This window comes from Suncus etruscus, chromosome 4 (assembly GCF_024139225.1).
Source record: "Suncus etruscus isolate mSunEtr1 chromosome 4, mSunEtr1.pri.cur, whole genome shotgun sequence".
NCBI classification, from domain to species: Eukaryota; Metazoa; Chordata; class Mammalia; order Eulipotyphla; family Soricidae; genus Suncus; species Suncus etruscus.
In genome coordinates, this window is record NC_064851.1 from 30071199 (window position 1) to 30087681 (window position 16483).

The 16483-nt window shown below is 36.2% G+C and overlaps 1 protein-coding gene across 1 annotated transcript in view; it reads left to right on the plus strand.

Annotated features, from left to right (window-relative positions):
- ST6GALNAC5 (ST6 N-acetylgalactosaminide alpha-2,6-sialyltransferase 5) overlaps positions 1-15263 on the plus strand; it is a 196092-nt gene extending 180829 nt beyond the window's left edge. The window contains exons 4-5 of the mRNA XM_049771782.1: positions 2498-2605; positions 14398-15263. Of these exons, the coding sequence (XP_049627739.1) occupies positions 2498-2605; positions 14398-14629 (340 nt within the window). The 3' untranslated portion in view covers positions 14630-15263. The remainder of the gene's footprint in view (positions 1-2497; positions 2606-14397) is intronic.
- Positions 15264-16483: the final 1220 nt, after the last annotated feature.

A 16483-nucleotide genomic window follows, 5' to 3' on the forward strand; every position in this document is an offset into this window, starting at 1 on the left:
GTTACTTCTTCATATAAAAGAATATCTGATAATTTTCCCTAATAAGCATATGACAGCTCTTCATATTCCTTCATTACAGCTGAGTAAGTGTAAAAACAGTAGATATTCCTTTGTTGGAAAAGGAATTTGAATCTTTCCAAAGACAGCACGAAGCAGTAGCACTACTGTAGCACGTGATCCCAAAAGGCTATTATTTAGGAAGTCTGTGGAATTTTAAGTGGCACTTTAAAGAACTCTTCACTCTAGCTTCTTTATTTCTCCACTTTGTATTCTACCCCATTTTACCCTTAAAAGCCTTTTCTGTAGAGCCACATCCTCTTGTATTTTAGGCCTTGGCTTGTGATCTACATCAAATAAAAGAAAACCAAAAGAAAGGGGGAGTTTCTGCCACTGGGAGAAGTCCTCTTGACATTTCAAGTAACTGTAAAATGTAGGGGTACAGATGTGAGTCCCAGGTCAGGAATCTGGGGATATACATGAGCTGTCTTTTTCTTCCTGCTCACCAGTCTCTTAGCTAATCACTCACCCAGTTTAAATCTAGAACAAAATGCCTTCACATAGTCTCTGCCATATGGGCAAGATTAGACTAATTTGAGGCCACATACATTTTCCTTTTTTTCTTTCCAGTAAGTTCTGCTTTGTCTTATCTTCTTTCTTAATGATATTATGATTATATAGCTCTGGCAAAAAATAAGGTGGATTGTTAATATTGGGTAGTGTGGAAGTTGTAGAAATTTGTAATGACGAACTTCTGCTGACGGTTTCTATAAGAACCCAGTAGCTGAGTTGAGGGGAAACATTACTTTTGGGGGAAGCATACGAGTATTTCATTGCAAGTGAAGAATTATGTTCTAACAGTTACTTCAGCCTAGAAACTAAAAGAGGGAAGAAGGGATCTCAATACATTACCACAGCAGACGATGCTTTTTGCTGGATGTTTTGTTACCTTTCAAACTAGCACAATGAGATGGGATATCCTATACCTGCTTTGAAGGTTGAAAATGAATAATCAGGGATCAAGAATAATCTACCTCATATCAACTTATAAGTGACGGAGACTAATAACATTCTACCCATATTATTTCTTTCTTTCGAACATTTTAAATGTACTTCTTAATTTATTATTTGGTCAGGATACAATAAAATTGAAGACAAAAACAGTAAAGGTACTACAAAGTTAAATCTATGAATCCAACCAAGAATGACTAAATCATTTATTGCTGTTGAGAATATAACAAAACTAAGAACTACTTAAAAGGCCTCTTCTGTTGTAATTTGGTCATAATAGAAATGGAAATTATGCAAACTGCTTCACAAAAAAAGTTTTTCTTCTTATAAAGGGATTATACAAAGTGAAGGTGGAAAAGCTTTTCTGTAAATCAGTTATTCATATCACATATGATGGTATGGTCCAGCAGAGTCTGACAGTCTGACCTTGGAGCTAAGGTGTTTGAAACTGGCTAATGAGGCATGCTATAAGCACAGAGGGGGGAAAACCAAAGACAGTAACCCCTAAGGGACTCAAATTAATATTCACAGCAGTTTCATGTGGTAGACTAGGTCATCCTCACTGGGTTTGTTATAGTTCTATAGCTATACTTAGATGTACATGTAGTTAGGCTTCAATACAGATGTTTGAGTGGCCAAATAAATATTGGAGTGCTCAGATCCATTTTCAAAGAAATTTTGAACTTCCCAGGCCCATTAAAAACCAAAAGTAAAATAAATTTTGTCAAATTTTGACCTTTAATAAAAATTTTCAGGGAGGGGCTGGAGCAGTGGCACAAGGGGTAAGGTGTCTGCCTTGCTGGCATTAGCCTAGGAGGGACCACAGTTCAATCCCTGGTGTCCCATATGATCCCCCAAACCAGGATTTCCCTGAGTGTCACTGGTTGTGGCCAAAAAACAAAAAAAAAATTTGTTTTCAGGGATCTCTAAGCATTATGAGATCAAATAAAGTAAATGTTTCATTCTTGGGGCCCCTTTCCTCTAATACTTTTCCAGATAAATATGATTGTTTTTAGGGGATGTTTCTAAGGAAAGCATTCAATAATAATATTAATATTAATTAATCTAATAGACAGCAGGATTTTACTCAAAGATGATTATTTGTTATATTGTTTGGTTAATAAATGCAACCTTGTATTTATCCATGTTTAAAAAGTTCCTGTTATGTTTGGGAACTATCGCTAAGTCAAGTGATCTAAGAAGAGTTGATACATGGGTTTGACATCTTACAGCAACTAAGTTGTGCTAATATGCTTATTAAATACTGAAACATTAATTATCACCTCCAATGATGTGAAAGTCATTTTGAGAGTCATTTAGGGTCACAATTTGGAAAATGATTGCTAAGTGATTTCTATACAGTCAGTTATTTATTTTAACAAGTGGTGAAAGAGAGGGTATCATTGCCAACTTTGCTCCAAAAAAAAAAAGATGGTACTGAATGTAATATTACTTTACCAGTTGCAGATTTAATTATTGTTTCTTACAGGAAGATCTCTAACACTTGGCTCAGTACTGGTTGGTTCACAATGACAATTGCACTGGAGCTCTGTGACAGAATCAATGTTTATGGCATGGTGCCTCCGGACTTCTGCAGGTAGGATTTATTCTGCAAGTGTAATTCATCCACAGCATTGTGCAGGGCTTATAAATATCTGATTCCAAATATCAAATACAAAACATGTCTAACTGTCTTCTTGAAGCAATTAATTAACATGTTTCAAGCTCTGGGTCTAGAAGCAACAAACAGCATTTAATTATATGATATAAAATATTGAAAGTTTTTGTTTATACTGCTAGAGAATTAATCCATCTTGTGGGCTTCATTTCTTCTCTGAATATTTATCAACTAAACATAATGTAATAATTGGCATAATATTAATGATGAACTGGCATTAAGAAGATTGGTTTTATTCTCATAGAAAGGAATGTGGTGTTTTTTAATGAATTAAAGAAGGCAATTTTTTCACAGTTAAGTCTGTTTTCTAAATTAAAATATTCCTCTGTGCTTCCTTCCCTTGCCACATCAGTAAACTTGGTTTGTGCTTCTAAAGCCAAAAAAAAAAAAAAAAAGAACAGGCATAATTATTTTGACATATCAGTTTAAAGGGAATATACACATATTTTAGTTGATACCTAAAATCACACCCTGGCCTACCTAAAATCACACATACCTGACAGTGCCTAGGAATATGCTGACAAATGCACTGTGAAAAAAATACTTAGGGCTGATATATGTAAGTTTGATTTTAAAACTAACATGTAATTTAAATCACTGTTGCCAAATAAATTTTAAAAATGCCCTAGTTTTGAGAGCTGACTGATAGTCTGCCTATGGCCTTAAACTGATCTCAATTAGTAAAATTTGAGGAGAAAGCATTTTAAACTTTCACATTAAAATATATGCATGCTTGTTCCTTCATGTACTTTAAATCTAAGATCTTCTCTAAAGCCATGACCTATGGGCAAAATCAACAGCTTGAACCGAAGATTAGAAAGTCTTTGATCATGAAGTTACCATTTTGATACTTTTCTCTCTCATGGTTTTACCCCAAAATAGACATTTTTACTAACACAAGAATAGTAATAAGTTGTATATAGAATTCAGTCACAAAAGAGGAGTGTTGGAGACAGAGGAAGTCTTTGATATCTTCCAGGACTCACTTTCCCTGGGGACAACATAACATAGTAATAAAAAGCATGGAGTCTAAAATCAGACTGTATAGTTTCAAAGTTCAGCCAGATTGCTCACTAACCTAGTGGGACCTTAGATAAATTGCTCAGACCCTCTGTCTCAGCTTTTTCATAATTAGAAGTGCATTGGATGAAAATAATTGACTCTGTCTTATAGAGTTGTAGGTGTATTAAGTAAGTTAATACATGTAAAGTGCTTGGAACAGTGCCTAGTTCACAGCAAGAGTTAACTTGAATCCTCACCCAGTTACTCCTCACTTCAGTAGCTCTGTTTCCCTGTTTAACAAGCTATGTGCAAAAAGTAGATAGGATGACATAGAAAAGCAAGCTGCCTCCTCTAAGTAACAGACTCACAAAAGCAATGAAGGAAGCACTTACGGGTATGCAAAGAGTCATCAAATTTGATGGTTATATGGCAGGTACAATTATGTAATATTGTCATTAGGATGCCAGAGAAAAAAGAATATGAATAAATTGAAATATTAATGACTTTGAGTGTTCAAAGAAAGATTCATTTATTATGGAAAACAAATGAAAGGCAAGTTAACCTGTCATTTCTCCTACTCAGAGTTACTTCATTATGACTTCATGTAGGTAAGACAGAAAGAATTTATGAAGTGACACTAATAAGGAAGTCAAGATACTGTCAATGAGCCATATGTTGACAGTGGCCCTGGATTTCTGTTGCTCAGCCACCAACTTAAATATATCATAGTTTTTTTTACCAGATTTTATCAACAAGAATTCTTCCCAAGGATCCCAGCGCCATACATTTTGTCAGAAAAAGAAGAGAAATATACTGTGTTGTATGGTATAGTAGGTCAGAACTAGAAAGAGTATCCTGTTCTCAATTGTTAAGATCTGTTAGGACTTGTAAGATGGGAAATACCAGGTATAGACTAGTAAGTAGGTCATAGAGAAGATTAAATGAGATCATAGAATATCTGATAATGTACCAGTACATAATGTTTTATCATTGTCATCAACCTTTTAATACATTAATGTTGTACTGTAAGATACATAAAATAGCATGGCGAGTATTATGCCAAGTAAAATGAGTCAGAGAGGAAGGGATAGATATAGAAAAATCTTGTTCATTTATGAGATATAAGAAAAATAAGGGGGGCCGGGCGGTGGCGCTGGAGGTAAGGTGCCTGCCTTGCCTGCGCTAGCCTAGGACGGACCGCGGTTCGATCCCCCGGCGTCCCATATGGTCCCCCAAGAAGCCAGGAGCAACTTCTGAGTGCATAGCCAGGAGTAACCCCTGAGCGTCACAGGGTGTGGCCCAAAAACCAAAAAAAAAAAAATAAAAAAAAATAAAAGATAATTTGGTAATAATATCCAGATACAGTAGAGAGGAGTACCAGTTCATGGTAGAAAGCTTTCTGCAAATAGTAGAACCAAAATGCAGTTAAGAATGGACTACTATGACAATGATAATTAGAACTGATCACTCAAGACAATAACTGGGTACTGGATGAAGATAATGTGGTATGCACGGCATCCCTTCTTTAACAACAGTGCAAACCACGGTATCTAAAAGGGAAAATAAAAAGGGTGGGGGAGAGAGAAAGAGAGAGAGAGAGAAGCAGTGTGAATGCCCCAGAGATAGGCAGCAGGGAGGGTGGGAGGAAAACTATGGACTTTGGTGGTAAGAAACATTCATGGGTGAAGAGGGACACTCATTGTAAGACTGAAACTCAATTTTGAACAACTTTGTAATCACAATGTTTAATTAAAATATATATAAAACGATATATAAAATGATTGTTGTGAATATTCCCTAAGTACTAAAAAATTACCCCAAGAGCTGTCATGAATTTTGTAGGTATGTGAAAGAAAGATATAGCTCCCACCTCTTAGAGGCTTATAATAAGCCTTAACAGATATATTTCAATACCTACACACACATGCATGCACGTGCCCACACGTACATATGCAAACAGTGAATAATTGACCAATAATTAATAAGGCTGTCCTATGATGAGGAAAGCAACTACCTGGGAATGGGATCATGATCTGTGTCCAAGTCAAGAAATGGACCATATAGCTTAATCCTTAATTTGGGCTCAGGGCACCATGTATGGTGCCAGAGATAGGACCCTGGTATGTCATGTGCTTTCCTCAGTAATACTATCTCTCCATTCTTCAATTAAATAGAATTTGAGAAAATTTAAATACTTTTATATATACCTATGCATGTATGTTTATAGTATAATATATGCTAAAGTTAGAAGACAAATGAGATGACAATTCTCAAATTCAGGATAGTGATTAGCTCTGAGGAGGAGGAGGAATGGGGATGTGATGAGAATGTCAGATAGGAATCCTCTGAAAAATCTGTGCTTTATCTTTTCAAACTTGGTTGTTCACAAATGTTTATCATATTATTGTTATGTATTTCTTTACACAATTGTCATATTTCATTTTAAAAATAAAATTTAAAGAATAAAAAAAAAGAAATGGACCATAGATACATGTCACCAGGGTCAGAACAAAGAGTAGGATTTAAAGGATTAAAAAATGTAAGCATCTTGAATTTCCTTCACATTTAATAAAAATTTAGGGATTAGTTCTTAAAATTATTTGTCTGTTTATGATTGATTGAAAAGAGACTCTAAAAAGAAGGTTGCTGCTTACTGAAGTCTATTGTGCCTGCCAGCAAAATAATCTCGCTTCTTCCTGTTACTGTCAGGCTACCTCATCAGTCTCAGTGGGGCAATTAGAGACTTTGAATCAGTATGATTCACAGTAGGTCCCACAAATCACAGAAAAGACAATTTTGTAGTCACATGGTTCTTTTTTTTTTTTTTTTTTTTGGTTTTTGGGCCACACCCAGTAACGCTCAGGGGTTACTCCTGGCTATGTGCTCAGAAGTTGCTCCTGGCTTGGGGGACCATATGGGACACCGGGGGATCGAACCGCAGTCCATCCAAGGCTAGCGCAGGCAAGGCAGGCACCTTACCTTTAGCGCCACTGCCTGGCCCCAGTCACATGGTTCTTATAAACAGTTTCTGTCCATAGATAGTGTTAGATCTGGACTCTGGATTTGCCAACCAAAAGACAACCAGGAGACAATATGGTAATGCAAAATCAAAGGAGTTTAATCCAGCATGCTGGGGCTCAACATCTCCTGAGAAAAGAAGACCCCTAGAAAAACTTGTAGAACATTTTGTAGGACTTGTAGGATATTGTAGGATGTCTAGGGCTTCAGTCTAAGGGAAGTTGATCTTTAAAATTATTGGTCCTTACTACAAAGTTCCAATCAGACAAATGGCTAGGACTGGCTGACTTCATTGAGTCTTTGTGACTTTGGGCTAATTATCATTGAAGTCTGAGATAGCACAACTAGAAGATAAAGAAAACAATAGCATTTATTTGGAAAGTGTATATGGTAATTTCATAAGAAAACAAATGAGAGAAGTTGGGCATGACCTTAAAGTAAACCTCTAGAAAGTTACCAGAAAAGAGATTATCTCATCTGCATGCTTACCATGAGTATTTTAAAAAGATGCCCAGAGAACAGTAGTGAATGGTTGAACACAGGATGCTTAAAGTCACTTTTATGAATTGGTTCCCACTGTAATTCACTAGTGAGAACTGGATTTTACAGGCTCTTCCATTTTAGGGGAACAACCCAAGGGTCTGATCATATGGACCTGCCCATTGCTATTAATTCCTCAAATGAATGCCCCCCACCAGAATGAAATTGTGTTTTCAGCAAGAAAATAAATGTTGAATTTCAATAAAAAAAAAACTGTTTTGGAAATTAAGATACAACTAATAACTCAAAAATAAGTTATTTTTATGTTAATCACAAATTTTATTCATTCAAATAATTTGTTTTGGGCATTCATCTTTCAATGATGAGTCTGCCTCATCAGCTACTTAAATATTTTTTAAATACAACTCACTCATAAGGGACAGAGTCTGCATAGGTGTTATCTAAGAGCTTCAGTCAGTAACATCTGATCCAGGGAGTTTTATAAGCACTGAACTTTCTTCTATAATCATTTCTATCAGCTCGAATACCAGAGACCCAAAGGTAATGGCATTGCTCTATTCACCGTGTGAGAAAAGATATGAATAAGAAGAGAAGCTGAGGACTAAATTATACCCTAGAGGGGAAAACAGCTAAAAATTCCATGAGTACCTGATTTCCAAGATAAGTAGGAATAGGTTTTAACCCAGACCAGCCTGGAGCTATCATATAACAACCAGCTCTCCAGTAATTCTGGCTTTCTCATTTCATCTAAAGGAACTTAATTATTCCCAGAAATTATTCATTGTGAGGGAATTTCTAGTAAACTTAAATTATGAAGCACAGAAATTCTGTAAGAAGAATCATAAACCCACATTTTGTATTTAAAACCAGAATTTGAACTGATGGCTATATAACAGCCTTGCTGTCTGATGAGGAACATACCATATTTAAGGCCTGATGAATCTAATACTAAGTATCTTGTTCAGCACACACCATCACCCTTATTCTGGTACTGCAGTAGCATCCTCACTTCCCTTTCCAACTCTGCCCTTTCTCCTTTCACTCATGAACTACCATGCTAAGAGATAAACAACAAGCCTGACTCTTTCATCTTTTTTCTTAATTTTTCTGTGACTCCTCATTTACTAAAAATGTTCATGACCAAAGTTTTTTCTATACATGCAATGTAGTGGTTCATGATCAACGTATTGGCATGAATACACATGCCAATATGATTTATATGGTTTTTATGATTTATATGATTATAAGCTTGATATGATTCCCATGAGGTAAATGTTCTCATAATTCTATGGAGGAATCATAAAGATATGACATGTTCAAGACTGAAAAGCAGACAAATGATGAACCTAAGGTTTTAATTTAGGTCTGTAGGACTCAAAGATCTTCCCACCACCACCTGAATGGTATAAGACACAACAGGCCACTTCCTTGAAATTTTCCCTGACCTCTAATCTAAGCTAAACACTCCACCCACAGGCTTCTGCTATGCTCTTGCCACTATTAATTTAAGGTCAACTAGAAATTTCCTCACAATAAATGACTTTCAGGAATGATTAAGTACATTAACAAACTCACTGATTGACTCATCCATACTTCATTTGCGTACAGTCTCCTTAAAAGAAGAAATTCTGTTCTATCTCCATTGGTATCATTAGCCCTGCTCTTTGTATATGGTACTCAGGATGTATTCAGCATTTATTGACTCAATGAATACAGTCAAGGATCTTCCTTCTTTAGTGGTGTTTGTACTTATTCTAATATGTGCAAGCCATATGGAGGAAGGTCCTAAATGAGCAGTGTTGCTGATCTTCAGACTTACACCTGACAGTGCTCTGGATGTCACATAGTACCAGGAATCAAAAACGGACCCTTCGAATGCCAGACATTTGCTTTCACCTTTTATAATATCTATCTAATCTCCTGATTCTACACTTATCTCAAGGCCAAAAATGCCAAGTGAATGAAAAGTAAAATTAGCAAGTGTCCTCAGAAATCAGAGCTAGTTGCTATTTCATTTTCAGTCAGAGTCAGCATTGGTCCCCCAAAGTAAAATTCCAGGATCAGTCTCCATTTGCCTTCATCCCTGGGCTGCAGGTTCATCAGTGTTCAGAAAGCTGGAGAAAATAAATGTCATGTTGTGCACCCATACAGTGTCAAAATTTATTATCATGTGGATAGTAAGCCTTTAAATCATATCATATCCATATAGGCAGCCAAATTCATTCCCTCTAGATGGACTATAAATTTTAGTGAAAAGATCTGTTATCTTTGCTTTCCAAACTCAGTTATGGTGAGTATTTTTAATCTCATTTCCTATTGTAAATTATTTGTACTAATAATGAGCCAAGCATTTAAATGTTACCTAATAATCTTATTTCTGGTCATACTTAAGACATTACCAAGTTTACAACTCTCTATTACCCATAATTTCTTGAGTATTAATTAGCAGAGTAATGGCTCAGAGTGATCACTGTCATGAAACTAAATTAATATCTCATCTATAATATGAAGGACATCTCAAAGGTATCATTGAATATCAGAGAGTTGATTCTGCTGAAATTATTAGCAAGTGAACATTAATAAAGCTGCCAGCTTAACAGAGAAAGTTTCTAATTGGCAATAGTCTACCACATAGAATTAGATGCTTATGAAGGATGGGTATAGAATGATAATGTGTCCATGTGGTTCACATCTTATAAGGTTAAAAAAAACTTATAAATAATGCTCTTAAAATACTTTATTGTATTCTTCCTAGATTCTTATAATTTCTTTTATCTTTTATAATCAGGTCAACTCAACAGTCTATGGATATTTTCATTACATGTGGGCAACATCTTGCCCTGTGAGAGTTATATATGGTAATACCTGAGGTACCTGAGTTGTAGGAGGTTGAATGGAATTCAAGTGATTCACTTGGCCCTTTATTTCACAAGGATGAACAGCTGCAGTCTTGGTATTCTGCTATTTTGCCCAATTTATTCTCCCATATTACAAGATACACAGTGGTTTTTTTTTCTTTCTAAAGAGGTTCTAAGGGCCAGAAACCAAGGCACCACAAATGTAAGTCAACTTTTAGAACAGCTTAACCATTAGAACACTAATAATTAAACTCTATTTTTCAAAATTATCCTTAGTACCTACCATATGTCAGGTACCATATCACAAAGAGCAGTGTATATAATAGAGGGTTTCTCTGAGCTCTATTGAAAAGCAGAGTCACCATTGTTTCCTTGGTATATTTACAATTTTATAGCTGGTATGGACCCAAATCCAGTGCACAGTTTAACTTCGATGGTCCCAGAAACCATCGCTTATTAATATGATGAGATTTCTTATTAATTGCAGAACTCCATTTCATAAAATTAAATAATGAGATATTGCAAACTTATGCTGCCATTAATAGTAGAGGGTACAATTGCAAATGAATAGAGTCATCTACTTATCCCCCGATCATCTGTCCCTAAAGGCCTGGTTCTCTAGAAACAAGTGATTGGGAGAATGAAGCAATATCAAAGCTGCTCTATACCATGTGCTACCTCAAAAACCTTGATACCATTAGAATAGATGGATGTCTATGTGATCAGACAGAGTATTTCTTGTTCAAAGAACCTCACCCAGAAAAGTATAAATCTGAAGCAAATCTAGGTCCTGAAACTTATTTTTTCCTATGTATGAGTTTACTCACTTAAGAGGGGTAAGTATAGAGGCACATTCATAGGGACTTGTAAGAATTAAATATGTTTAGTCTGTATATTATATGTTTAGTCTATATTCTTTGGGGGTAAAAGGGTCAGGCCTAACTAGTAGACTGGAGAATCCATAACTATAGCAAAGTTTTTTGACTTGGAAATTTTTGAGAACCTCTGGTTCTCATTAATTATTTTCAGGTATCCCTTACTTTAGATTGTCTGAAATTTTCTCATGATTAAACCTGTAGTATACATTCTTGGAAGGGATGCCACACAAGCAATATTTCAGTGGTTCCTAGCAAGAGATGCCAGACATCAGACTTTTACTGGCACTGTTAACCATAATCACTTGGTTAAAAGGGTGTCTAGCCAGTGAATTCATTGTAAAGTTACTATTTTTCTCTCTGTCATTAATAAGTATCTTGGGAAAGATATTTTGCACAAATAACCTATTTCTCCTTATTCTTTCCCCTGTGAATGTTCAATTTAATGGTATGTCTCGCCTGCTGCAATTCCTGTGCAGTTCTAATGATGACTTTCTACTCCCTCATTCCTTCTAAATTTACTAATTAGAATTCTTCTGTAAGGGAGTGCTTTTTTCTTCTCCCTCGTGTGTTTATCTATTCAGCGATTTATTGAAATCCTCGTGGACTCATGGGTATTTATTTTATTGGACGGGTTTTATAATTCTGTTTTGCCATTACTTATTTTCATACTCACATAATCCATGCAAGGGACCCTTTCCTCTCCCCACCAGGTAAGCCAAAAATCTATACAGAGTGTGCTATTTCTTTAAAGCTTCCCTTGTGCACTAAACGTTTGCTCTTTAATCTTCCCCACCTATTTCCTCTATAAAAAAAAAAAAGTAACATCTGCATAATTCTACAAAATTCTGATGACTGACTGAAGCCACTCAAGGAAATGGCCCTGAGATTATCATGTCCCCATGAGCCACACTTTTTACCTAAATGAAGAGCTGAGAGCAGATTTGGCTTCTCCAGGCTATTCCTAAATTTGCATCCTTTCTGCCTTCTCATGACCCACAAAGTAAATTTTTTGGCTATTTGGGTAGGATCTCTGGGTGGTTGTTATTGTTGGTTTGGGTTTGGTTTGGTATTTTAAGTGGGACCTCCAAAGCTCTGCAGGACAAACTCAGCTTGCCAGGCAGGTGCACGAACTCCTTGAGCTATTTCTCTGGCCTTTGAATGCCTTTGAAATCATAATGACCAGATATGTAAATTTAATTCTCCCTTTAAGTGATCAATAAGGAGCCAGATAAGTTTTCATTAGAAAAGATAGTCTTCCCAAATAAGGCAATTGATCCTATAGCATCCTTTTGCTGGTTTCCAATTACCCTCTGTCCCTTGGTGTCAAATCAATTTCATGATATTTTTAGAAGCTTAATTGTTTCTTTAGTTAGATGGTTGCCAATAACATTTCCAAAACTTAGATGAATCAAATTTAAGCATTGATTTGTGTGAAATAAAAGCTTAACCCCAAGTATGCCATGACAGCAAGAATTTGGCATGGTTCCCTAAAGAATGCATTTTGAATTTCAAGTTTCTATTTATTTTTGTTAATGTCTTTTGCTTAATTGTGGCCAGTTGCAACTTGAACTTTTTCTAACTTGCATACATTTCAGTTTTAAAAATCTTTATCGACATTCTAAAGAATTTTGAGGGTAAATAAATAACTGAAATCTATATTAAGGAGACAAAAAAGAATCCACTGTTTCATTATAGAACAAAAGATATTTTGAGAAAGCCAGGCATAATAGATGCAAAATGTAAATTCAGCATACAACTCAGGATGAGAAATGTTTAAATGCTAAATGACAAAAAATAAATCTCTCTTCCTGGATAAACTTTAACCTAAAAGGAGAGGCAGATCAAAGGTTTATTGTTGTCAGAGCCACAAACTTGACACACTTCTTGATAAAAAGACTTCGATCCCCGACCCCAAGAAAGTTGCTACTCTAAAAGCCATTTGTGTATTGATTTTCTCGAAGAAAATGTGTAGGTGTCTAGCAAGATGAGCATATTTGGGAAACCAAGTTCCAATAGTTAGATTAAAGTCAGAATGACCAAAGTGGGGATCCTAAATAATCTGGCATGGGAAGATGGTTTGCAGGGAATTGGGAAGTGTTCAAATAGAAAAAAAATGAAAGAAACTAAGAAGACCTTAGTCTCTGCAACAGGTATGTCATATAATGAGTTCCAGGTAGGAAAATTTATCTGCTGGTCCTACCTCAATTTCATTTTGTCAATACCAAATATCTAAATAGGCCCTATAACAGGAGCATGCACTCAACCCAATGCATTGTATATGACTTTAGAAAATTATTTAAATGTCTCTTGTTAAGCCAACCGAAGTATAAAGACATAACAATGAGGACTAGGGGCCACAGTGGTAGGGTGTTTGCCTTGCATGCAGCCAACCCAGGATGGACTGTGGTTTGAATCCTGACATCCCATATGGACCCCCAACCCTGCCAGATGTAATCCTTGAGTGCCACCAGATGTGATCCAAAATCCAAAAACCAAATAATAATAAAAAAGGACCATTAGGGGCCGGGCGGTGGCGCTGGAGGTAAGGTGCCTGCCTTACCTGCGCTAACCTAGGAGACGGACCGCGGTTCGATCCCCCGGCGTCCCATATGGTCCCCCAAGCCAGGAGCGACTTCTGAGCGCATAGCCAGGAGTAACCCCTGAGCGTTACCGGGTGTGGCCCAAAAACCAAAAAAAAAAAAAAAAAAAAAAAAAAAAAAAAAAAAAAAAGGACCATTAGGCTACATATCAGAGATTAGGATTTGGAATTTTTGAAATTAAGGATCTAGATTTGAGAATTTGAGTATTTCATCAACTACAACAAAATGATTACATCACAAATGAGCTTTACTCACAGTTTAACTGGAAGTCTAAGGGCTTTGGGCTTTGGGATGGACATTGTTTCCATTTATGGTTTGTATAGTTGCTTGTATAAATTAACTATATGAAGTCAGGGATGGAAATAGAACTTATATGGATCTTTGTAATAAATAGTTTCTAAATCTCAATATCTAAGTATTCTTTTTAAAAAATATATCTAAGTATTCTAAGGCACACTCTAAATCTTTGTGTGATGATGGCACCAACTGTATGATTTCACAACCTCAGAACCTCTCTTTTTATGATGTTAAAACACTTGTCCTTTGCTTTGACATCAGAAAAATCCTTAGTTGAGAGGCTGAAAATAATTCAAGGACTGTACCACATATGGAACTAGTTTGTAGGCTAAAGCTCTGGGTCTGATCCCAGCACCACAGGGTTCCTCAAGCTTGAAGTGAGAAATATCCCTGGAAAATCACTGGGTGGATATGCATAAGAAACAAAAATAATTTGTTGAGATTCATTTCATTTGAAAATATGATTTCTATCTTTCAGCTGATTAAGAAAACATCTTTCCTCAGAGGCATTTTGTTTTGTTTTTGCTTTAATTAGTTCTCTCATTTTTCTCCTACAGGGATCCCAATCATCCTTCAGTCCCTTACCACTACTATGAACCTTATGGAACCGATGAATGTACAATGTACCTCTCCCATGAGCGAGGAAGGAAGGGCAGTCATCACCGTTTTATCACAGAGAAACGTGTCTTTAAAAACTGGGCACGGACATTTAATATCCACTTTTTTCAACCTGACTGGAAACCAGAATCAGTTGCTATAAGTCATCCTGAGAATAAACCTATATTCTGAGTGTACCAGTCCAAAATCTCAAGTACTCACTATTTCAGACACCAGGGCACTAATCTTTCTGAGCCACCATAAACAAAAGAACAGAACTGGGAGCAGGAATTTATCAAGAAATGCCAGGAACAGATGCCTATGAAGCATGACTGCAAAACAATGAAGATGACATTTAAGAAAAACTTTTCAAATTAATACTTCCTAATGAGTGTTGTCTCTTTCCAAGGAGATTATTTGAAGAGACTCACACTCTTTTCAGTGATGCTGCCATCACAATGAACTTTTTGGATCTATTTAAGCATTGCCTTCAAAATTGAAACGTGAGCAACTCAATATTGGTTGCATTCCTTTATAGAATTACTGTATCAAAAGACAATTTTTTTATCAAGCTGTATCCTAACCTAAGCTATAACCATTGTCGTTTGTTGGATTCTGTGTGTGTGATTTGTATAAAGCTGCCTAAAACTATGGACCTGATTTCTGAAGAGCACATCACCGCTGACTTTCATAAAACAAATGCCCACTATTTATGTAGTGAAACTTTTTTAGTGTACTCTAGGCCAGTATTTTTATAGATTATGTTTATGTGGAAATTTATCTTTCTAACTCTTTAATCCTGAAGTGTGGTTGGAAAAGACCTAGAATCAGGTTGATGAGTTACTGCGTACACAATGTTCGTTGTTAGCATGCAATTAGTATTTGGCTTGGAAATACTGTGCTGCCATTTTAAACCCTCGGACTTCAAGAACAGTTATGACATGTTCCAACATGCAGAAATTTTCTCAGTGAAAAAAAATGGAAAACCAAAAACGGTGTTATTAAAACAAAGAAAGACTAACAATAGAAATTGAAAGGTAATCTTCTTTAGTCATGATTGATGTAAACCTTTTTACTTCAGCTGTGGGTTCCCCTTCTGTAGAAAAGCTCTATTTCAGATGATCTAAATTCTAATCTAAAAGTCTGAGAGCCTCTCTTTGACCCTTTGAAAAATTTGTAATTAGAATGATAGGGCTCTTACCTAGGAGTAGTTTTATCTTAGAGGGCCTTTATGTTCACCTACTACCTTCTTCCTTTTGAAACAAAACACATACTAGTTCCTTTTGCTAAATCTACCCCAAACACCCATGTCTTTCTGGTGTGTCCTGTGTAACAGAGACAGACAGGTGTATACACACACACACACACACACACACACACACACACACACACATACACACACACAACGGGGAGGGGAGGGGAGTGGGGATTCTATTTTGTTTTCTAGTTACAAAAGCAAAGAAACTATTCTGTGAGCCTGTGAGAAGTGAATACATGATTTCCTATAATTAAATCATTTATCTTATTCAAATTCACTCACTGTAAGTCTTACATTATATACACTGCCATTCCCTCGTCTGGAGGAATAGAAAATACTTAGTCTATTTAGAGTCAATATCATTTAGTCTGAAAGATTTTCATTTAAGCAAGTAATATTGTTCAAAATTTTCTTTTAAAAAACACACCAGTTGGGGCCGGGCGGTGGCGCTAAAGGTAAGGTGCCTGCCTTGCCTGCGCTAGCCTTGGACGGACCGAGGTTCGATCCCCCGGTGTCCCATATGGTCCCCCAAGCCAGGAGCAACTTCTGAGCGCATAGCCAGGAGTAACCCCTGAGCATTACCGGGTGTGGCCCAAAAAAAAAAAAAAAAAAAAAAACACCAGTATTTTTTTTACACCTGGTTAAAAAGCATTTGTTTCTTTAATGCAAAATTTTAAGGCACCAGCAAATACTATATATGGAAATTGACCTTGTTTTATATTACATCTCTTGGCTTGTGATCAAAGATTTCTCACATAACCATTTCCTCTTCTTTAAACAGTACTAAT